The following is a 21487-nucleotide window of genomic DNA, read 5'->3' as shown; positions in this document are numbered from 1 at the left end:
GTCAGAGAGAGAGAGGTCTTCCATCCTCTAGTTCATTCTCCAATTGGCCACGACGGCTGGAGCCATCTGAAGATGGGAGCTGTGCCCATCTGAAGCCAGGAGCTTGGAACTTCTTCTGGGTCTCTCATGAGGGTGCAGGGGCCCAAGGACTTGGGCCATCCTCTACGGCTTTCCCAGGCCATAGCAGAGAGCTGGACCAGAAGTGGAGCAGCTGGGACTCGAACTGGTGCCCATATGGGATGCTGGCACTGCAGTCGGCAGCTTTATCTGCTGTGCCACAGCGCCAGCTGAAGATGCCCATACTTCACATCTGAGTTCTTGGGTTCAATTCTCAACTCCAGTTTCCTGCTAATGTAGACATTGAGAGTCAACAATGACAGCTCAAGTATTGGAGTTTCTGCCACCCATGTAGGAGACTTGGATTGTGTTCCCAACTCCTGGCATGAGTCCTGACTGCTGTGGGCATTTGGGGAGTGAACCAGTGTTTGGGAGTTCTGTCTTAATGAACATTGGGGAAAACAAGTATCTGTAACTGCTCCACTTTTCATCTGTACAGTCAACATTTTGGCATTGCAAAAATTTGGGTCACTTAATTACTACAAGCTGAGTCATCTGCAGTATGTCTGGTTCACTATCTTTTCTCTGGAATATGGTTTTCTGATTTTGTAGTGAGATCTATTCAGCGCCCAACCCCATAGAAAGCTAAATAGTAATCAGGGGAATTAAGGGATTATTAGGTTGTTCAGTCCTTTTAAGTAGTAGAGCAATGTGTTGCAACTTTGTTACTGGGAATGGAGTTTTCACAAAATAACTCTTATATAGCCATTGGATAGCAGGTGAGAGTAGCCTTTCTACCTCCAAGCTACTGAAAGATGGTTCTTGTCACCATGGTAGAGTAATGTAGATTCTGTGGGGTGTTGAAACTGACACAGTGTTATGAGGGATATTGAAAAAAGAATGCATAATAAAAACTACATCTTTAAGAGCAGGGCCTTGGAAGAACTCTGACGCTTTGGCCTCATTAGCTTGATGGAAGATCTTCTGATCTAGATGGTGGGGGTTAAGGGGATGGAGATGAGAATTAACACGTGGAACACTTGTATGCCAGGCACGATTCCAAGCAACAGTCCTCAAAACAACCCAGGGCCTGGTACCAGGACTCTCAGCTGGGGAGTGCAGAAGTGAGGAGAGGAAGGGAGGCAGAGAACTCTGAACTTCAGACTTCCAGTAGCCCCAGCCTTGCCGCCTGTCCATGGGAAAACTCTGGAGAATTGCATAGCTTGAATGTACATCCTGTTTGTTTGTTTGTTTATTTGAAAGGTGAAGTGGCAGAGAGGGAGAGAAAGAGCCCATCCAGTGGTTTACTCCCCAAATGGATGCAAAGCTAGGACTGGGCCAGGCTGAAGCCAGGAGGTTGGGTCTCCCATCTGGTATCCATGGATGGCAAGGGCCCAAGAACTTGGCCCATCTTCCCCTGCTTTCCCAGGTGCTTTATCAGGGAGCTGGATCAGCAGCAGAGCAGCTGGAACTTGAACTTGTGCTCTAGCATGGCAAGCTGGCATCACAGCTGGCAGCCTAAACCACTGCACCACAATGCAGGGCCCATTGTGTGCACCTCTTGATTTCACCTTCAAAACAGAAACTCTGGATGCCTGCCATGGACTGTTCATTCTGTTGTTCTGAAATCAACAGAAAGTGTGTGAGCGCTTGGTGAAGGCAAAGTGCTTGGAAATCTTGATACTAAACAGCTGCTTATTCCACTTCAGTATCGTAGGGGAGGCTTCATGTACTTCCTTTTGGTTTTTATTACATTTGCAATGTTTCTAATTTATTTTGGGGCATGATTTTTTTTCCAGGTTACTTGTCTGCAAGACTTTTTTGGTGATGATGATGTATTTATTGCATGTGGACCTGAAAAATTCCGTTATGCCCAAGATGACTTTGTCCTGGACCACAGTGGTAAGTTCATTGACCCATCTGTGTCACCCCTATCACAGTGGCTTGGGGTTCCATCCCTCAATGCATGTTAAGAGCTCTGCATTTTGAAGGAAGATGGCCTTGACAGTACTATTTGTTGTTTGTTTTTAATGTCTTATTACAACTCTGGGTTATACAGCCCTGTCACCCCTAGAGTTTTCTTGTTTTTGTTGTTTCATGTCTCTATTTTTAAAATTTTCTATTTAGTAGAGAGAGAGGTCCCATTATTGGTTCACTCTCCAAATGTCCTCAGTGTCCCATTTGGATCAAGCCGACAACATTGGGACCACAATCCAGGTCTCTCATGTGATTGGTAGGAGCCAGACTAGTTGAGCTATCACATTAACAGGATTTGGAATGGGGATTGGAGCTGGGACTTGAATGCAAGCACTGTGATGTGGGTTGCAGGTGCCCCAACTGGCCTTTTAACTACTAGGCCAAATGGCTGCCCCAGAAGTACTCTTTTTGAAATAATTAAAATACAGAATAAATAAAATGAAAGCTTGCCTAGTTGTTAAGAAAAAAAAGGGTAGGGGGAAGAAAAAGAAAAACCCAACCCCTAATTCCAGTTGTTTCCATTTTTAGCAGTTTAGTTCCATCTCATACTGCATTGGTTTGTCTCTGAAATGGATTTCCTGCTCACATTCAGAATGGTGGCTGGCCCTGCCAGGTTAAATGCTTGGGTAGTGTTGAACATACAGCAATTAGTTGTCCGATTTCCTTGATGTATATGTGCAGATACATAGGAGGATAATAAACTGTTATGGTGATTATCTGAGATTTCCTTTTATCTTATTTTGTAACTTTTTTAAAATATAACATGCTTATATAGTTTTTAAAAAGCTGCTTCATGGGGGGATTAACAAAATCCTCTTTTCTTGATGTTAGCCAATAAATTGGAATTTTAAACTAGCAGCTTAAATGTTTGAAAATTTTTTTTAATTCTGGGATTATTGCTTTACCCTACTGTATTCAGTGATTTGCTACCCTAATAATCAGTGCTATAGCTGATAGTAAAATCTGTTTGTTTGTTTATTTATTTATTTAAAAGTCAGAGATACACAGAGAAATGTAGGGACAGAGAGGTCTTCCATCCACTGGTTCACTTCCCCAAATGGCCACAATGGCCAAGGCTGGGCCAGGCCAAAATCAGGAGCTTCTTCCAGGTCTCCCACGTGAGTGCAGGGGTCCAAGTACTTGGGCCATCCTCTGCTGCTTTCCCAGGTACATTAGCAGCGAGCTGCATTGGAAGTGGAGCAGCTGGGACTTGTACTGGCTCCCATATGGGATGCCAGCACTGCGAGCAGCGGCTTAACCATCTATGCCACAACGACAGCCCCCAATTTCATCTTTAAATCAGGTGAAAACCATACAGACATAACATTTTACAAAGAAAAGAGATCTTAGCGATATAGTCCCACTCTTTATATGTATAAAAAAGTTGGATTTAACGAAATTGGATGAGAGCAGGCATTTGGCCTAGCAATTAAGAAAATGGTTAAGAGAGGGGCCGGCACTGTGGCGCAGTGGGTTAATGCCCTAGGCTGAAGCTCCGGCATCTCATATGGGCACTGATTCAAGTCCCAGCTGCTCCACTTCCAATCTGGCTCTCTGCTGTGGCCTGGGAAAGCAGTAGAAAATGGCCCAAGTCCTTGGGCCCTTGCACCCGTGTGAGAGATCCGGAAGAAGCTCCTGGCTCCCGGCTTCGGATCGGTGCAGCTCTGGCTTTTGTAGCCAATTGGGGAGTGAACAAGCAGATGGAAGGAAGACCTCTCTCTCTGCCTCTCCTCTCTGTGTAACTCTTTCAAATAAAATAAATAAATATTTTAAAAAGAAAATGGGGAAGACAGCTGTGTCCCATATCAAACTACCTGGGTTTGATCTGCTACTGATTCCAACTACCTGTTAAGGCAGATTGTGGGAGGCAGCAGGTGATGGCTCAAGTAGTTGGGGCTCTTGCCACCCACATGGGAAAACTGGATTGAGTTCTCAGCTTTTTGTTGTGGCCTGACCTAACCCCAGCCATTGTGGACATTTGACAATTGAACCAACGGATGGGTACTCTCTGTCCATTTCTCTGCCTCATTTTTTTCTTAAAAGTTATATTGATGTTAGTGATTCTGAGAGTCCAGGATATAATAAATTAGTCTGTATTTTGCCAAACAGTTGCAGTGATACAGACTTTTAAAATTGTTAGATTTTTGTGGTACAGACTTCCTTGTGTAATTCTTTGCTCTTTCCCCGTATCAGTGACCCAAGTACTTGGGACCCTTTTATCTGTTCCTTTTGTTTGGTTTTGTGCTTTATTTTTCACTTCTGCCACATTTCTTTGAGAGTTTCTGTCATTAGATTGCAATAGCCCTACTATAGACCGGTAATACCATTGGAAAGTCTTTAATTGTAGATAACCTCCTTTTGTGTTATTTATGCTAATGAGCTTCCTCATTCCTGTGTGATTAAGGTGGACTGAACTACATATTTACATATCATCCCTTACATTATAATTTCAGCTGTAGTTTCTTGATATGAGAGGTCTTTAAATCTTCAAAAGTTTCATGAAATTGCCTCTCAAGTAAAATTTACAAAAGAAAATGCCTATTATGAAAAAACTATGCTTGAATTTCAAATTTTTATTCCAAAATAAACATCTTATAGTTTCTTTTTCCACAACTTTTTAAAAGTGCCTACATATTACTACAATGTCTGCAGTTGTCATTCTGAGAGCTGAGATGGGGGCCAGCACTGTGGCATAGCTGTAAAGCCACCAACTGCAGTGCCAGCTGCTCCACATCTCATCCAGCTCCCTGCTAATGTGCATGGGAAAGCAGCAAAAGATCGCCTGAGTCCTTGGGCCACTGCACCCATGTGGGAGACCCATAAGAAGCTCCTGGCTTCAGCCTGGTGCAGCCCTGGCAGTTGTAGCCATTTGGGGAGTGAACCAGGGGATGGAAGATTAATCTCTCCCTCTCCCCTCTCCCCTCTCCCTAACTCTGTCAAATAAACAAACAAATCTCTACTAAAAAAAGAAAGCTGAGACATTGAAAGTAAATGTGTTCTAAGTAATTGGGTTAATTTGGATAATAACAATAATAAAACACAGTGGTTAAGATGCTACTTGAGATGCTACTTGCACATACAGCAGGTCAGGTTCCAACTCTGCTTTCTATTCAGCTTCCTACTAATGTGCACCCTGGGAGGCAGCAGGCAATGACTGAAATACTTGGGTGTCTGCTGCCATGTAGGAGACCGTCAAGTTTCAGGCAACTGGTTTAAGCCTGGACCGGCCCCAGCTGTTGGGGGCATTTGTTAGTCAGTGAATGGGAGATCAGTCTGTCTTTGGTGCTCTGCCTTTCCAATAAATAAATGAAAATTTTTAAATACATAAAATTTTGTTCAGCACTTACTATGTGTGCACAAGCATTGTACTTTAAGATGTGTATGTTGTAACTTTTAGTTGGATCATTTGTAGTTTTTTTGTGATGGCATGTGATAGAGACAGGTGAGAGCTATTCACTTCTTCCCCCTACTCCCTAGTTTTAATTAACCTTGTGCAAAGTGGGGATAATAATGGCTATTCTGTAAGGTTTTGTGTGAATTACATTAATTAATGTCACATGAGTAGAAGGGTGCCCATCATATAATAAGTAATATGTGTCTACTACTGTTTTTGTTGTCATTACACCACTACCATTATGTGGTAAATTTTACAATAAAAGCCAAATCCCAGACCTGATTCTCCCACAGGTACAATTACCAGGAGCCAAATATTAAAAAAAAAAAAATTTGTGTTGTAATGTTGTTGACATCCCAATTTTCTGTGCTTTCAGGCTACTGACAACATCATTAAAGACCCATTCAAAAATTATAGAATTTGGCTAACCTAATCTCAGTCCAGTAACAAAATGCTGTCAAGAACTGGGTGCAGGCCTGGCATCCATCCTGATTCCTCACTTGGTTTTGAAGGAGTCAGGGAGGGTTGTTCTGCAGTTCTGGATATTGGCTCTGTTCTCCAGCTCCTGAAAGAGAGGCCAGAGGCCTTGCCTTTAAAATGTATCTAACCAGCTCCACACCCCACGCTTTTCAACAACTGAGTACTTTCTAACATCTATAATGCTGATTAAGTAAGCCAACTTTGCTACTGCTGCTTTGATTAGTATCTCAAATGCTAACCAGCCTCCCCTGGTGTGTATTTTCCTGATTAGTGCACTTCACATGTTAATTTACTGCCCCCGAGATACAGGGTAAAAGTAACCCACCTTTTAATCTTCCTTCATAAATCGCAGTATTTCAAAGTAAATTATAGACAATGCGTTATCTAATTAGACCTTATAGCAAGTCTATGAAGTATATTTTATTTGTATCCCAATTTCATAGGGGAGAAAACTGAGGCCTAAGACCTAACCCAGGTCCTCCAGGTAACAAATGTGAAATCCACGATTCATCCAAAACTCTTCAAATTAGGATTATTTTAGCTGCTTGTAGTTTCGGTTCTCTAAATACGGTTTTATTTGGTGGTTTATGAGAGGATCGCAAGTATTGTTAAAGCTAGTTTCCTTGTTTGTTTTGAAACTTCATAAATTAGAGTGCCATTCCCTTTCTAAAGAGAGCACAGTGAAATTGTAGCAGTTGTGTGTCAGTGCTAACTAAAGGGGCAGGTGTTTGGCCCAGGGGTTAAAATGCCAGAATTCCACGGAATTCCATGACGGAGAGCCTGGGTTCCCGATTCTAGTTTCCTGCTAACACAGACCCGGGATAGAGCAGTGACTGCTGAGGTACTGGGTCCCTGCCACCCATGTGGGACACCTGGATTGAGTACCTGGCTCCTGGCCAGCATCTGGGGCGTGAATCAGTGGGTTCATAGTCGTTTGTCTCTGTCTTTGCCTCTCTAATAATGTATTTTTTTAAAGTGCTAACCAAAGATAACCTCTGGTGTACTTTTAGAGTGGCTGAAGATGATGAGGTAATGATTCTATTGCAGTGGTAACTTGCAATCATGTGTAATCTGCCTCTGGTCTGTATGATAGCCAGATTGATTTAAGGTTCTTCCTTTTCCTTCTAGAATGCCGGGTCCTGAAGTCATCTTACTCACGATCCTCAGCTGCTAAGTATTCCGGATCCAAGAGCCCGGGGCCCTCGCGTCGCAGCAAATCACCAGCTTCAGGTAGTTCATGGAAAAGGGGTGGGTGGCCCTGGAAGAAGCAGCTCCCTCTCCTGTTTTTCATCCTTATGAGCCTATTTATTAGTATTAGTATTACTAACTAGTTTTAACTACTAAGTAGTATTAGTCTGTGTGCAGCCAGATACTTAGTCAACCTGTAGATGACTTGATTTCAAAAACCAAAGTGTTAATGTCTGTTTCCCAGTTATAATATGCTCCGGAAAGGACTTGTGTGATTTTGTTCTGATGCATTTTCCTGAGAATAGCCGTATTATCTAGAGTCTTCTGGTATTTACATAGATGTGGCTCCCGTTTTAATAACTCCTGCATTTTTAATTGTGTGCTGTATAATTGTGGATACTATCCTAACATTACCTCTTATAAACTAATAAGTCAACTTCCCTCTCTCTCTCTCACTTCTATGCAACACACAGAAATATGTTCATAAATTTACACTGGCCTTACATTTACAGCACAATAATGGCACTGATTTTTGTTGGAATGTGGTACTTTCCATATTTAAGGGTCAGGCTTGCCTGTGATTAAAGTTTCTTTCAGATCCTAAGCCTTCAGATTTTATTTTTTCATGCTTAATTATTGTGTTATTAAAAATAGCATAAATATCTGATTCTATTGATTCTGTGGGTTTGTTTATAGTAATTAAGAAGTAATTTTGCTGATACCATTGTCCAGTAAGGGGAGAACTATTGAAAAAACAAACCACTTGTGATTTTACACATGGGAAACCTAGGACATCTGAAAGTAGTATCAATAAACACCATCATGAGCGTCAAACTTTGAGATTTTAAACACTGCACTTTGCCTGCTTCCCTGCAGCGTGTTCCTTAAGGCAGGTTTTTTCTTTTTTCTACCTTCTCGTGTCCACACGTCGACCTGCGAATAACCACTGTCTGTCTCCCCCCGCCCTGTACATTCTGCATGTGCACAGTAAGGAGGGCTGGCCACTACTCCAGTGCCTATTCTGCAGCCAAGTCCCCAGGTGAGCCATGCTTAGTATGGCTTTGTCGCTCTGCCGGGTTTTTGTCCGTGTCTTTTGCCACATTTCTGTTTCCTTTTGCTCCGTTTCCATGAATGCATCTGGCTTATTCCAGTGTACATTCGTGCAGTACGAAACGCTTCACGATGCACAGGACGCACCAGTCGCCTTGGTTTATCATTGAGTCAGCTACTGTTGGGAGATGGCCAAGTGCCTGTCTTGTGTGTGGTGCCAGGAGGCGCCTCACCTTAAAAGCCTCCCTTCCCATTAGTTTGGCAAGTTTTCTCTGTAACTGAAAAAGGTTTATAATTTGAAAATGACCATAGAAGCATTGTACTCTTCCACCCTCATTGTTCCAAGTCTTAGAATTCAGCAGACTTTATAATAGCATATGCCAGAGTAGAGTTCTGGGATAGGGAGGCAGTCTTTCTAGTTGTCAAACAATAATTTTCATAAAATTCTTGACTTAACATACTCTAAAAATGTGACTGACAATACGAGCATTTTTAAGCAGAGATCTTTTTGCCATTAACCTCATTTAAATTATATTACAAACTTTGTAAGATGTCTCAAAACTGGGAAAGCTGGTATAATATGAAATTTGCATAAATACACGGCCTGGTGTTATCAAATGGTAGATGTATGTCTTTGTCAGGTTCCTAGTTTTGTTTCAGGTGATACATTTATAAATGTCTGTTACATCACTAAGATAATTAAACACAACTAGGAAGCATGGTCTAAAAATCAGGTGTTATGAGTTCACCTCTGTCTACCTTCCCATCCACACCCTGGTCCACAGAGGAAAATGAGTGAGCTGAACTAACAGCCATTTTTGTCCAACAGACCAGAAAATGTATCAATAATTCTTTAAAATTAGAATTTGGGATGCTTAGAAACTGATTAGGAAATTGATAGCATTCCACTGTGCAAAATTTTCAACCGAGTCCATGTTTGGTTTTGAGTTAATAGGCCTCAAACTCATCAGTAAAAGTTGTGAGATGTTGAAAATCACATTTCAGAGGGCAAATGCTCTTCTTTATATGAGATTAAGTCCAGGGGTGCTCAGTACTTGCTGTACTGCAGAAAGCTGAAAGCCTGAGGCAAGTGCTGTGACTCGAGTGAGATTCTGCAGACAGCTACTCTGTTAATCTGCGTGGTATCTTACCACCACCTACCACCACGGGGGAGGCAGTTTTGTTTTAAAAGTAGAAGCTCCAGTACCCAGGAGTAGCTGCAGTGTACCTGTTGCCATTTTTAAAGTTCCATGGGACTAATTAGAATTTCAAACAAACAGCTGTTCATTGTGTAATGTAATATTGCACTTCTTCAGTCTTGGGACAGAAGTAGTGTTTTGAGTGATTGACCCAAACCTTTACCAAAACTCAACCAGAGGAGCTAAGCAGAATTAATAAATACATAGATGTTAATCTGGATAGCATAAATGGGTAAATAGTTATAAATTGGGTATTTTAGAAAATTCTTGCTTAGGTTTTACTTATTTTTTTTTTAAGATTTATATACTTGAAAGGTAGAGTTACAGAGGGAGAGATAGGGAGAGACAGAGTCTTCCATCTTCTGGTTTACTCCCCAAATGGCTGCAATGGCCTTTCTGAGCCAGGCCAAAGCCAGGAGCTAGGAGCTTTGTCCAAGTCTCCCACGTGGGTGCAGGGGCCCAAGCTCTTGGGCCATCTTCGACTGCTTTTTCCAGGCCATTAGCAGGGAGCTGGATCAGAAGTGGAGCAGCCATGACTCAAATTGGCACCCATATGGGGTGTCAGCGCTGCAGATGGCAGCTTAACCTATGCCACAACACTGGCCCCTTTGTTGGTTCTTTAAAAACTTTTTAAAATTTGTATTTGAGAAGAGAGGCAAAGCTGCCAACTATTGGTTCACTCCTCACAGGCCTGCACAAAGCCGGGAGCCGGGAACAATCCAGGTCTCTCACATGGCTGGTGGGCACCCAACCTGTCCCTTGCTTCTTCCCAAGGATCAGGGATGGAGCTGAGGCTTCAACCCCCAGGCACAATAACATGGGATGTGGGTGTCCCAACCAGCAGTTTAACCACTAGATTGAATGCCACCCCTCCCCTTTCTAGTTTATAAATCTTTTATAGTCTACCAAAATAAAAAGTATTTAGCACAAAAATACAGGAAAGCTCCCAAGTATAGTTCTTACCTTACTGTGAGGGGAGGAGATAAAAAGTTCAGAGAGGAAATACAGGGTGTAGGATAGGAGTGTAGGAGCATCTGCCAGCCTGGCATTGCACACCTTCCAGTGGGCAGCACAGTGAGGGATGAGGGCCCCTCCTGGCACTGGTCAGCATCCCATTTAGCCTCCACTAAATGAAGACATATTCAAATATGTGAAATTAAGGGCTACTCAATAGAGAACATTTTTCAGAACTTTCCCAATACCTTTGAAAACTTGGAGGGCTGTTTGGGATCACAGTCATTCTGGGGAAAGTATGGACATACATTTGACATCAGTTAATGCTCTGGCAATGAGTTTTGTTCAGAAACTGTGCTTCGGCAGGGGATGGAGGGAGATTGGCCTCTCCCAGAGCCTGTTATCTGCAAGAACCCATCTTTCTCCTCTGTCCACTTTCCAGTCACAATTCTCAGGCAGCCTTTGCCATCAGTGGGGCTGCTGACTACAGTGAATGCTAACAGGACTTATTTAAGATTGATTTATTTGAGCAGCAGAGTTACGGAGGAGGGACAGATCTCCCGTTCATTGGTTCACTCCCCAGATGGCCAGGACTGGGCCAGGCTGAAGCCAGGAGGCAGGGACTCCATCCAGGTCTCCCACGTGGGCAGCAGGAGCCGAAGAACTTGGGTCATCTGCTGCTGCTCTCTGGTAACCTGTACAGGTTGCTGTGAGGGTGGGGGAAGAAAAGCAGGGCCTCAGCTCACAGCAAGCCACCAGGTTATCACCCGCAGTAGCCTCTACCTATTGTGAATCTTATTTTTTTTTTTTTTTTCAGAACAGTTTTAGGTACATAGCCAAACTGAGCAGAAGGCACAGGTTTGCTGTGTATCCCTGACCCCTAAACATCCACAGTCTCTCGGTGATCACCGTCCCCCACAGTGTAGCTCACGTTTAACACTGAGGAAGCTACACTGATGCATTGTTACCAGCCCTGCACTCCCCAATTCCCTCTTGGTGTTGCACATCTCGTGGGTTTGGAGAAATTTAAGATGACATGTGTCTACCAAGATAGTGTGTGACTAGTCACCCTACCTTAGAAATCCTCTGTGCTCCACCTTTCAAATAAATCAATAATTACCTTAATTGGAAATAACCAGGGTTGTTGATTACTCTCAAATGTTTTGAATTAATTGTATGGTTACTTCTATGTATGGAAAAATCTGATGACCAACCTCCAACTTTTTTTTTTTTGAATGAGTAGTTTTGAATTAGAAAAACCAAAGTTTAGAAATATAAAAAAATCTGTGGCTGGCATTGTGGCATAATAGGCCAAGCCTCTGCCTGCTGCACCAGCATCCTGGTTTTTGTCCTGGTTGCTCCTCTTATGATCCAGCTCTCTGCTGTGGCCTGGGAAAGCAGTGGAGGATGGCCCAAATGCTTGGGCCCTGCACCCACGTGGGAGACCCGGAAGAAGCTCCTGGCTCCTGGCTTCAAATCCACCCAGCAGCCTTTGTGGCCATTTGAAGAGTGAACAGTGCATGGAAGACCTCCCTCTCTCTGCCTCCCTCTGTTTGCAACGCTGCCTTTCAAATAAATAAATAAATCTTTAAATATATATAAATCATTAAAACAATTATAAATCTTGACAAATTTTTAAATAATACAATAAACACATTTCAAACACACACATATACATGTCTACAGATGGTTTGTTTTATCCTAAGTATTGATGCAGAATTTCTATCTCCATTGAAGGACTAGAACTCAATTTTTTGAGCCACCTGTTCAGTTCCTTTACCTGTGCATTTGGCTTTGTGTACATACTAACATCCTTTAAAATCATAGCTATCTATTCACTCTCTCACGTTAAGAAAAGAAGAGCAGGTTGAGTTTGCATTTCTTTCCATACAATACGAATAGTAGTTTTTAATCACTCTAGGGCAAAAGTTTGGAGGATTAATACAAGTAATAAAAGGAACTACAAATACACTTTCAAGGAGAAAAACAGTACCAGATGTTAACCACTGCCTTTGTGCAATTACTGCGGGAGTGGAAGCAGTTGATAAAATTAGGAATGAATATATATACATTAGGAATGAATATGATGAAATGTTTGACCCGTGTTCTACAATGCAGAAGTGGCAAATTGACCATCCTTTCTAAACAACGGTGTCCATTCTCCTCCTAACACAGGATCTAAAATGAACTTTCAGCCAAGGAAGTGCGTGGAGATTTAGAGAGCATATATATAAAACTACCAAGATCTCCCAAATAATGGGAACCTAAGCTGTGAATAAAATGGGAGGAATTGAAGATAATTTGTCTAAAAAGGAACTTGAAAAAGGTCTTTGGCCTTCAGGCAAATATGTAGATACTGCAAGGAAAACACCAGCAGTATTGCCTTGGTGCTGAGACTGTACTTAGGAGTGTGTCTGGATTGTGGTGAATTGATTTGGGAGAGGCACAAGAGCTTCTTGGTTGCTCGAGCTGGTATGCAACAGGATATTGGCTATTGGAGATGATCGAGCAGCCGGCAGAATAAACCATTATGAGTAACAGCTGTTCATTTCTTGACCTTTGCTACCAAGCAGGATACATGGACCCATTCTTGTTTACATCTCTAATTCCACAATGTCTTATATATGTGTTTATATCACTGTTAGACAACTATTATTGAAAATTTAGTCTCACTCCTTGTCGGATCTTTTTGTTTGTTATGCAAAACTATTGCATTATTTTTGCTTTTTGCTGACTTGTCATCTGCTTCGAGCTTTAAGTGAAGCTTCCTTGGAGCTGTGTTTTGCATGCACTTAGTGTTCTGTGCACCTTGGTAGTGTTGTGTTTTGATGACCTCTCTCTCCTTTGTTGTTTCATGATCAGTTAATGGAACTCCCAGCAGCCAACTCTCCACTCCTAAATCCACGAAGTCCTCCAGCTCCTCTCCGACAAGCCCAGGAAGTTTCAGGGGATTAAAGGTATGAAGTAGGATCGGGGCATGTTTGTGCGATTTTGTTAAGTTAAGGTGCACAGTTTAGCAGTTGGCTTTCTTGAGGGGCTTGAGCACAGTAACAAAATAAAAATGAAAGAGTTTAGGATTTGAAGCCAGACAGACCTGGCTTTTGAATCCTGTGCCCTTTTGTAATTTTGACCAGTTCCCTTAACTCCTCTCTGCTGAAGTGTTATCATCTCTAAAGTGGCAATACAGTTTTGTGGTTAGGGTGACATAATGTGATAAAGCGTAATAAATGTTAGTTTTCCAATTATCTAAATGATTTGTAATGTTAAAGCCTTGGAGACTACCATGATTCTTTAAAAACCTTATGAAGTCTAAAATAGAATGAAACACTAATGAAATATTTACATTCATAAGTAGTAACACAAGAAAAATATGTTCATTTTTGGTGAGGAACTTAGAAATGAGTCTTAATGCTGTTTATGACGTCCTAAAAACATGAACAGTAATAAAATGGTTAGTAGTTTACTTAATAGGCAGTTCACTTAACAGAGTGGGAGTAAAACCAAGTTTGCAAAATTTTGACAAGTTTTATTTTGTTCAGTAGCTCTCAGTAATGTAAGCTTCTTAGAGGAAATTTGCCTAGTAAAATGGTTGTAAGAAAGTTCCCGTTGTGGAAACAACCAGACTGGCTATATGGTAACCCACATTGAAGTTTGTCTCATCCCATGTCTGTGTATGTCAGCTAACTTCAGGATTAAAGTGTGTGGTGTGTTTGGTTGACATCATGTTTACCATCGTTAGGAACGCATTCTCCAAAGCTGGTTATCTTAGGAAAAGAGGCGCAGAGTAGAGAGGAGGCTGTACACGAATCTACAGCCAGACTGAATTTATTCAGAGAAAATGAAGTCATAGAGGTGGGTGACCAACTGCCCACATGCACACCAGTGGAACACAATGTCTGTCCTTGACAGAAGGCCCTGGCCCCAGAGGCCCGGGCCTTTATATATTTCAGGAAGGCTAGGGATGAGAGTGAGGGTGGGGGTGGCAGGCAGAGGTGAATTACTGGAACTGGTCTTTCAGGTGCCCATGCAGGGTCTTAGGAACCTATGAAAGAATGCAGGGGTGGGGTGTGAAGGCAATATGGTGTGAGACCCAATTGAAATTCAAGGGCAAGGAATAAATTCCACTGTTTATCTGTCTTTTGGGCAATGAGCAAGATTGGCTGAGGCTTATGTCTTTGTTCCATCAGATTACCTAAGTATTCAATTATAGTCTGAGAGGTTTCCTTTACTTTAGGATGTTACAGAGTATTGTTCATTGGTAGACTAAAACTATAAGAGCCCCACTACCCTTGCATAAATGAGGAATGAGAACATGACAAGCCTCTTGATGCAGACATAGCAGTGCATGAAGTCTGGTTTCTCTTACTCCTTGCAAGGTTCTGTTCTCTACCTGATTGTGTGGTCACTTGTCCTGCTGTGAGTGTGTTGTATGTGCCTCATACATTTAAATGCCTGAGAACAAAAATAAATTGTTTATATATATATATGTATTTCCATATAGTGTATATATACATAAGAAATATATATTATATATGAAAATATATCTATTTCACATAGCACACATATTATATACTAGAAATAGAGATCTTCCACCAGATCTGGGCTAGGCCAAATCTGGCAGCCAGGAACTCAGTCCATATCTCCCAGATGGGTGGCAGGGACCTAAGTACTTGAGCAATCACTTGCTGTCTTCCAGGGTGCACATTAAAAAGAAACTGGAATGGGAAGTGGAGCCAGGACTCAAACCCAGGCATTCTGATATGGGATACTTGAATTCCACATCTTTTTTTTTTTTTAGGTTTATTTATTTATTTGAAAGACAGAGTTACAGAGAGGCAGAGGCAGAGGCACAGAGAGAGGTCTTCCATCTGTTGGCTCACTCCCCAGGTAGCTGCAACAGCCAGAGCTGAGCTGATCCAAAGCCAGGAGCCAGGAGCTTCTTATAGGTCTCCCACGCGGGTGCAGGGGCCCAAGGACTTGGGCCAACTTCTACTGCTTTCCCAGGCCACAACAGAAAGCTGGAGCAGAAAAAAAAAAAAAAAAAAAAAAAAACAAAAAAAAAACAAAACAAAAAACAAAAACAGATTTATGTGTTTATCTGAAAGGCATAGCTATGGTGATGGATGAAGGCTGACAGAGTGGGGATGGGATGGGGTGAGGGGTTGGGGGTGAGACATCTTCTATCTACTGGTTCACTCCCCAAATAGCCACATCACTAGATCTGGCCCAGGCCAAAGCCAGGAACCAGGAACTCTATCTGGATCTTCCATGTGATGGCAGGGCCCTAACTATTTGAGCCATCTTCCTCTGTCTTCTCAGGTACATTAACCGGAAACTGGGTCAGAAGTGGAACACTTGGGACTCTGATGTGGGATGCCAGCATTGCAAATGGTGCCTTAATCCACTGTGCCACACCAGCCCCTAGGCATTTTTCCCATAAATTTGCTTAGGTCTGTCTGTTAGTAATAGAGTTTCAATGGACTTCTTAGTTGTCACTTCTCCCAAAAATTAAAAATCACTATAAAAATTAAAAATCACAATATATAAGCTAATTATTTTCAGATTTTCTTCCTCAGTAGATTGGAAGCATTCTGTTACTAAAATATACATCTAACTTTCCAGAGTTATAGAAGAAATTAAAATCAATTCATTTCTGGTTTCAGTTGTCTCATCATTTGCTAAGGCAAAAGCAAGTAGCTCTCAGGGCTGGCGGTTGTTGATCTGGGTCAAACCCAGCATAAGCTGTCCAGTGAGCTACATGCAAAGGTCATTTCTGTTGCTCACCAGGGGCTGGTATTCTGTCTGCCCTAGGACTGTATGTGGTCATCCGGTGGGCACCTTTGTCCCTGCTTGTCTTGGGGCCTGGTCACTTCCCCTTTTTTGTTACCCAGTGTTAACTTGGGCTTCCATCTTTTTTCCTAGTCCATCTTCAACTTTAAGTACAAAATTATTCTTTTCTCTTGTTGCCATCTGGTCAGTCCATGCTGCTTATTAGCAGTTGAGACTTTCGCTTCAGGCCTGGACAGCTGCCCATTTCAAGTGCATACATGTTAATGCTTTGTGAACACACCTGCTCCTTTACACATGCACATATATGCACCATATACTTGCATTTGTGGAATGAAAATTCATGGAATTTGAAAAACTTACCATGGTGTTACATTAGGTGACATTGTCTTTTCTATGCTAGGTGTGCCTTAATTACTATCATGACCCCAGAGTGCAGCACACAGTGTTCAAGGTTTACTGATTGACACTGAGAGTTTCAGACAAACCATCTGCAGATGAAGGGACGTGCTGATGTCTGGCCAAGATTGAAGATGAGTGGCTAAGTCAGATGGCGAGCAGAGGTCTCTCCGTGGCTTCCATTCTCCTCCACCGTCTGGGCTTTGTGAATTGCTGCTGTGAGCAGCCTCTGGGTTTTCTTGTTCTCATCTGCTAAGTGAGGATAACTGACCGCTAAAATGCTAAGATTATAGTTCTCTGCAGTTGCAAAACAAAACAAAAAACCTCTGTAAGAAGCTGCGGACTGTGTTTCTCTTCCCCTCACTTTAGAGCTGATACAGAACCACTTAAGTCTGAGCAGCCAAACGAGTACCACACTGAGTCAGCTTCTCAGCCATGGAGCCACATGTCTCTAACCACTGCTCTTCTTGTGGGTTGTGCCTTGTGGAAACGCTGCTCGTTTCCAACAGTCTGTGGTATACATTGTCATGGGGATGAAAACCTGCTTTTCAAACAACACGACTTGGTCAAGTTAGGTTCCTGTAGTGAGTATCCTAATGTTAATCTAAGTGTAAGCTCCATCAGCATGTGTCCACATTTGCATGATTTTTTTTTCCTATTTAGTTACATTACAAATGGAGAATTACAGATAATTACCATGTGTTAGTGCATTTAAAATAGCTCTTTATGATCTATTAAGAGGGACTAGGTGGCAGTGGAGGACTGCTTGTCATGGGCCGGAACTGTTGGTTCTAGTTGGATACTTCCATGGCTTTAGGGGTCAACCATCTTTCTGCAAAGAATCAGGATGATAAAAACGAGCAGGTCAAGCCAGAAGACACATGCAGGCCTTGATGCGTGCTTCTCTGTTTGCTAGGACACAGCTTTGGGTGTGGAGTATTTTTTAGTTATTTGGGTTTTACTTACCAGGAGGTAATCAAGCTTAAATCAAAGGTGAGCAGAATTTGATGTCTGGCACCGTTTCCCCCACTTTGTGCCCATTTCTGGGAATTATTTTATATTTTGGTAGGGCTGTTGAAAGGACTAAAAATGGAAATAAAATAGTGCATGTGATGTTTAATCTCTGATCACGGATGATGGGCACTTTTATTTGCTCATTTAAAAGATGGGGAACAGCGCTGTGGTGCTGTAGGTTAATCCTCTGTCTACAGTGCTGGCATCCCATATGGGCATTGGTTCAAGTCCCAGCTGTTCCACTCCCCATGCACCTTTTTACTGTGGCCTAGGAAGGCAGTGGAAGATGGCCCAAGTCCTTGGAACCCTGCTCCCATGAGGAAGACCCAGAGGGAGCTCCTGGCTTCGGATCGGTGAAGCTCCGACCATTGTGGCCATCTGGGGAGTGAACCAGTGGGTGGAAGACCTTTCTCTCTATCTGTCCCTCTCGCTGTCTGTAACTCTACCTCTCAAGTAAATAAATAAATTCTTTTAAAAAAGAGAGTGAGATGGGGAGCACGGAGGCAGCCCTTCCTGTCCGCAGTTCACACTGCAGCTTTCTTAGTAATACCCTTGTGAGGAAGGCAGCTCTGCCTCATGACACTCATGATATTTGAGGGGCTAGACCAAAGCTTGCACAAGAGGTAAGCTATCTTCAAATTGAGTAAGTTTTGCATAATGGAAGTATAAAAACTAGGGTGATGACCAAGTATTTAAGATTCCTTCAACAGAAAACTGAATGAGGTTAGGATAACTGATAGGTTGCACCTCAATTATAATTTTTTGGCTTGCCAAAGTAATAGTTAAGAAAAAAACTACTCCTGACTTTTGCTCTAGATAGTAAGGGTGACTTTATTCAGTTGTGGGTGGGGGCATAATGATGGTACATGGAGCCCTACAGAAGGCCTCACAGTTGGGGAGAGATTAGATATTAGGGTCAGATACCAAGGATGTAGCCCTGAACTGATTTAGCAGGATTCTCACTCAAACAGGAATCCCCAAGGACAGGGAGGGAAACCCAAGATCAGGCCTCCCGGCTGAGAAATCAGGGGCTGGACTGGAGCTTTGGTTGAAGAATAGAGTCTTTGTCAGTAGTTGCCGCAAACCATACATAGGATGTGGAAGCTCCAAGTGATCTCGGGTCTTTCAGCCTAGGGTTCATGTTGCAGAGGGAGACCCTGAGGTTCAGAGCTGTGAGGTCACTTGCTCAGGGTCCCCTTGGCTGAACCGCTTACCATTTCAGGGTCTTTAGCCTCTGTGGTTCTGACCCTTCCCCCTGCACTGGCAAGCCTGCTCTGCTGGCATCCCAGGAGGAACTGGTGTCATTGTTACAGAAAAGCTCTGCTGTTTGTGTGTTAGGAGAAGTGCAGGGTTTGCCACTGAGTTCCTGGGTTTTGGTTTGCACAAGTGTTGTACGTAGAGAGGTCTGAGAGACTGGGCAAGGGAGAAGGTGGGCAGGGTTGGGAAAGGGGATAAAATTGATGGCACTGGGGAGAAGCTGGATGTAAGGAGGCGGAAGGAAGCGCAGAAGCCTTCTGGCAGCTCTTCCTGGGAAACCTGGGGAAGAGCTTGCCAATAGGAACCTAGCGAGAAACGTGTGAAATGTGACACAGTATACACTGTGTGTGCAGCACTTCTACCAAACCCATAAACGTGGGTGAAATGACACATGTCCACAATTGATGGAGGCTATTGGTTTTCTTTGGAAGCCTACAGTAGAGTTGAGTATTGCCAAAATAGGCATAGGTTGGAAACAGCATAGTCCTAGGCTGGCAAATGCATGAGTTATGTAGATAAGAGATTGTCTCATGCTGGGTCTGTGGAAGCCGCCTTAGGAGCAGAGTGGAGTAGCTGGGATTTGAATGCAGGGCCCGTGTGTCTTCTACCTGCCTGAAGGAAGTGAGAAAGCAAGGCCAGTCTGGTGAATGACAACTGGATACAAAATGGTTAGCTTTGTAAAATGAGTCATTAAAGGTTGGGGCCCCCAAGTCAATCCTTAGTGAGCCTTTACCCCAGAATGGGTTCCCATGGGATTAGAACGTGCCTCTGCTTTTGTTTGCATTTAGGAGATCTGGCTGTCCTGAAGAGCAGGGCCACTCACGGTGATGCTTACCTAGAGAGGAGGCCTTTGGCAAGCCAGGCATGAGCCTCTTCCATCATGGCAGCGTCAGGTTGCCTTCTGTGGTCATGCATATGGGGAGCCAGGTGGTACAAGGCCTGTGGGACAAGCGTGCATGGCTCCTTGGGACTCTGTTTGTCATCTTTTAATTATTAAGGTGTTCTCTGGACAACTCAGCCTGTCCTAGTAAAGATAAGGGCAACTGAAAGGAAAACTTTTGGCCTGTGTAGGCCAGAGATTAAGATAGAACTTATACCCCTGGTGTGCAGGTACTCAGAGAGCCACAAAGTACAAAGCCTGGAGCTCCCTTCCTCCCCGCTGCTTCCTCATTTTGGGGGGAGGGTGGTGGTTCTTAGCGTGGGCATGAAGTCAGAGTGCCTAGATTTGACCTTGGCTTGGACATAGCATAATCACCCTGTGAGTATGGCCCACTGCCGAGTGGAGATTAAGTTTAGAGAAAGTGCTGAGAATGGCTTAATTATTCTTTCTTACTTGTAAACCTTGAGGTTTCCAGGTTCAGTTTTTCACATGAAGAAAATGTTATCAAAAAATTAATATATTATGCATGGAAGAATAGAGAAAGACTGCGGATCTCATCACTTCCCCTACTTTTCTTCCCATTACTGAGTTTTCTTCCCAGTTCTGTTCTTCGTGTCTATTGTTGTACCCTCTCCACATATCACAACCCTACAAGTAATCCATAGATGACTGTACTGCCAACAAGTCATCCCAAAACTCAGCAGCTTCAAGCAATAATAAAAAGTCTGTTTTCTTACATGGTTCTCACAGGTCAGGAGTTCAGGAGCAACTTTGCTGGGTGATTCTGGCTCAAGCTCTTTCGTGGGTTTGCAGTCAAGGTGCAGGACCAGGGCGACAGTCCCCCGAGGCTGGACTGGGAATGGAGGCTCCACGCTGAGGGGACTGTTAGACCTTCCGGCAAGTTGATGCTGGCTGTTGGTGCCGGTCTTCCTTCCTCTCCATGTGCACCTCTTTGTCAATTGGCCTGAGTTTCCTCAGAATGTGGCAGCTGGCTTTCCCCAGAACCAAGTGATGAGGGAGAGAGAGCAAGAGGGCTGAACAGAATGTTTCCTGTTTGTGATGGAGCCCTGGACGCTGGACTGCATCATTTCCCAAGTGCCTTAGTTGTCACATGTCAGCCCAGTTAGGTATGGGAGGGGACCGCAGGAGGGCGTGAAGAGTAGTAGGTGAAACGAGGGAGAGCCGCTGGCAGTCTGAATCCATACCAGTCTTTTCTCCATTTGCATTTGTTGTTGATGAGAAGTCACCCAAAGTTTCTGTCTTAGGCTGTGCCGCCTTTGCATCCCGTGCTCCAAGCCTTCTGTCCCCTCTCCGTTTGAGAGCCACTGGAGTCTGTCTCCCAATCAGTTTTATTGCTTTGTTGTCCTCCCTATCCTTTGTTCTCCAGAGTCAGCCCTCCTTGTCAAATCCCAAACAACCGCCGCCACTGTGCCGTGCTGTTTTCTTCTGTTGGAGCCCAGCCTGCTGATTCCCCCTGTCCTCCTTGACCTCAGCCTGTGGTCTGTTTCCTCTGGCCTGGCTCCTCAGAGTCCCTTCGATCTAGCTGGTAACTTCCCCTGCCGGGATATTAACTGGGCTTAAATCACAGCGTTTTCTTGGGGACAGATAGGCAATAAAGAGTACTAAATGTGTCATCAGCTGCCAGATGGATGAAGAAAGCATTTCCCTGCACTTTAATTCATCATGCAGGTCACAACTGAAGACTTTTAAGGCAGTGGCAAGTTAAGGCTTCCAAGCCACGGGCACGTCTGTGGACACTGAGGGGTAACACGTCTCAGGTTTTGATGCTGGAGCGTTTGCCTGGGGGTTGTCTGCTCTGCGCAGTCTTGTGGGTCGAAGGAAGGGGAGAAA

At 43.4% G+C, this 21487-nt stretch overlaps 1 protein-coding gene across 5 annotated transcripts in view; it reads left to right on the top strand.

Moving 5' to 3' along the window:
* Positions 1–21487, top strand: part of DCLK2 (doublecortin like kinase 2) — a 182504-nt gene that overhangs the window by 106236 nt on the left and 54781 nt on the right. For 4 of the 5 annotated variants that reach the window (XR_518609.5, XM_008267349.5, XM_008267353.5 and 1 more), the window contains exons 3-6: positions 1857–1959; positions 7037–7138; positions 8085–8135; positions 13162–13256. Coding sequence is in view for 4 of the 5 variants with exons in the window: in XM_008267349.5 (XP_008265571.2) it covers positions 1857–1959; positions 7037–7138; positions 8085–8135; positions 13162–13256 (351 nt within the window). In the remaining variant the exon portion in view is untranslated. The remainder of the gene's footprint in view (positions 1–1856; positions 1960–7036; positions 7139–8084; positions 8136–13161; positions 13257–21487) is intronic. The other variant, XM_002716906.6, reaches the window with a different exon arrangement.

This window comes from Oryctolagus cuniculus, chromosome 8, assembly GCF_051225735.1.
Source record: "Oryctolagus cuniculus isolate XC-2025 breed Fujian yellow rabbit chromosome 8, ASM5122573v1, whole genome shotgun sequence".
Classification (NCBI taxonomy): Eukaryota; Metazoa; Chordata; class Mammalia; order Lagomorpha; family Leporidae; genus Oryctolagus; species Oryctolagus cuniculus.
The sequence above is the reverse complement of the archived record's forward strand: the minus strand, read 5'-3'. Positions and strand labels throughout refer to the sequence as shown.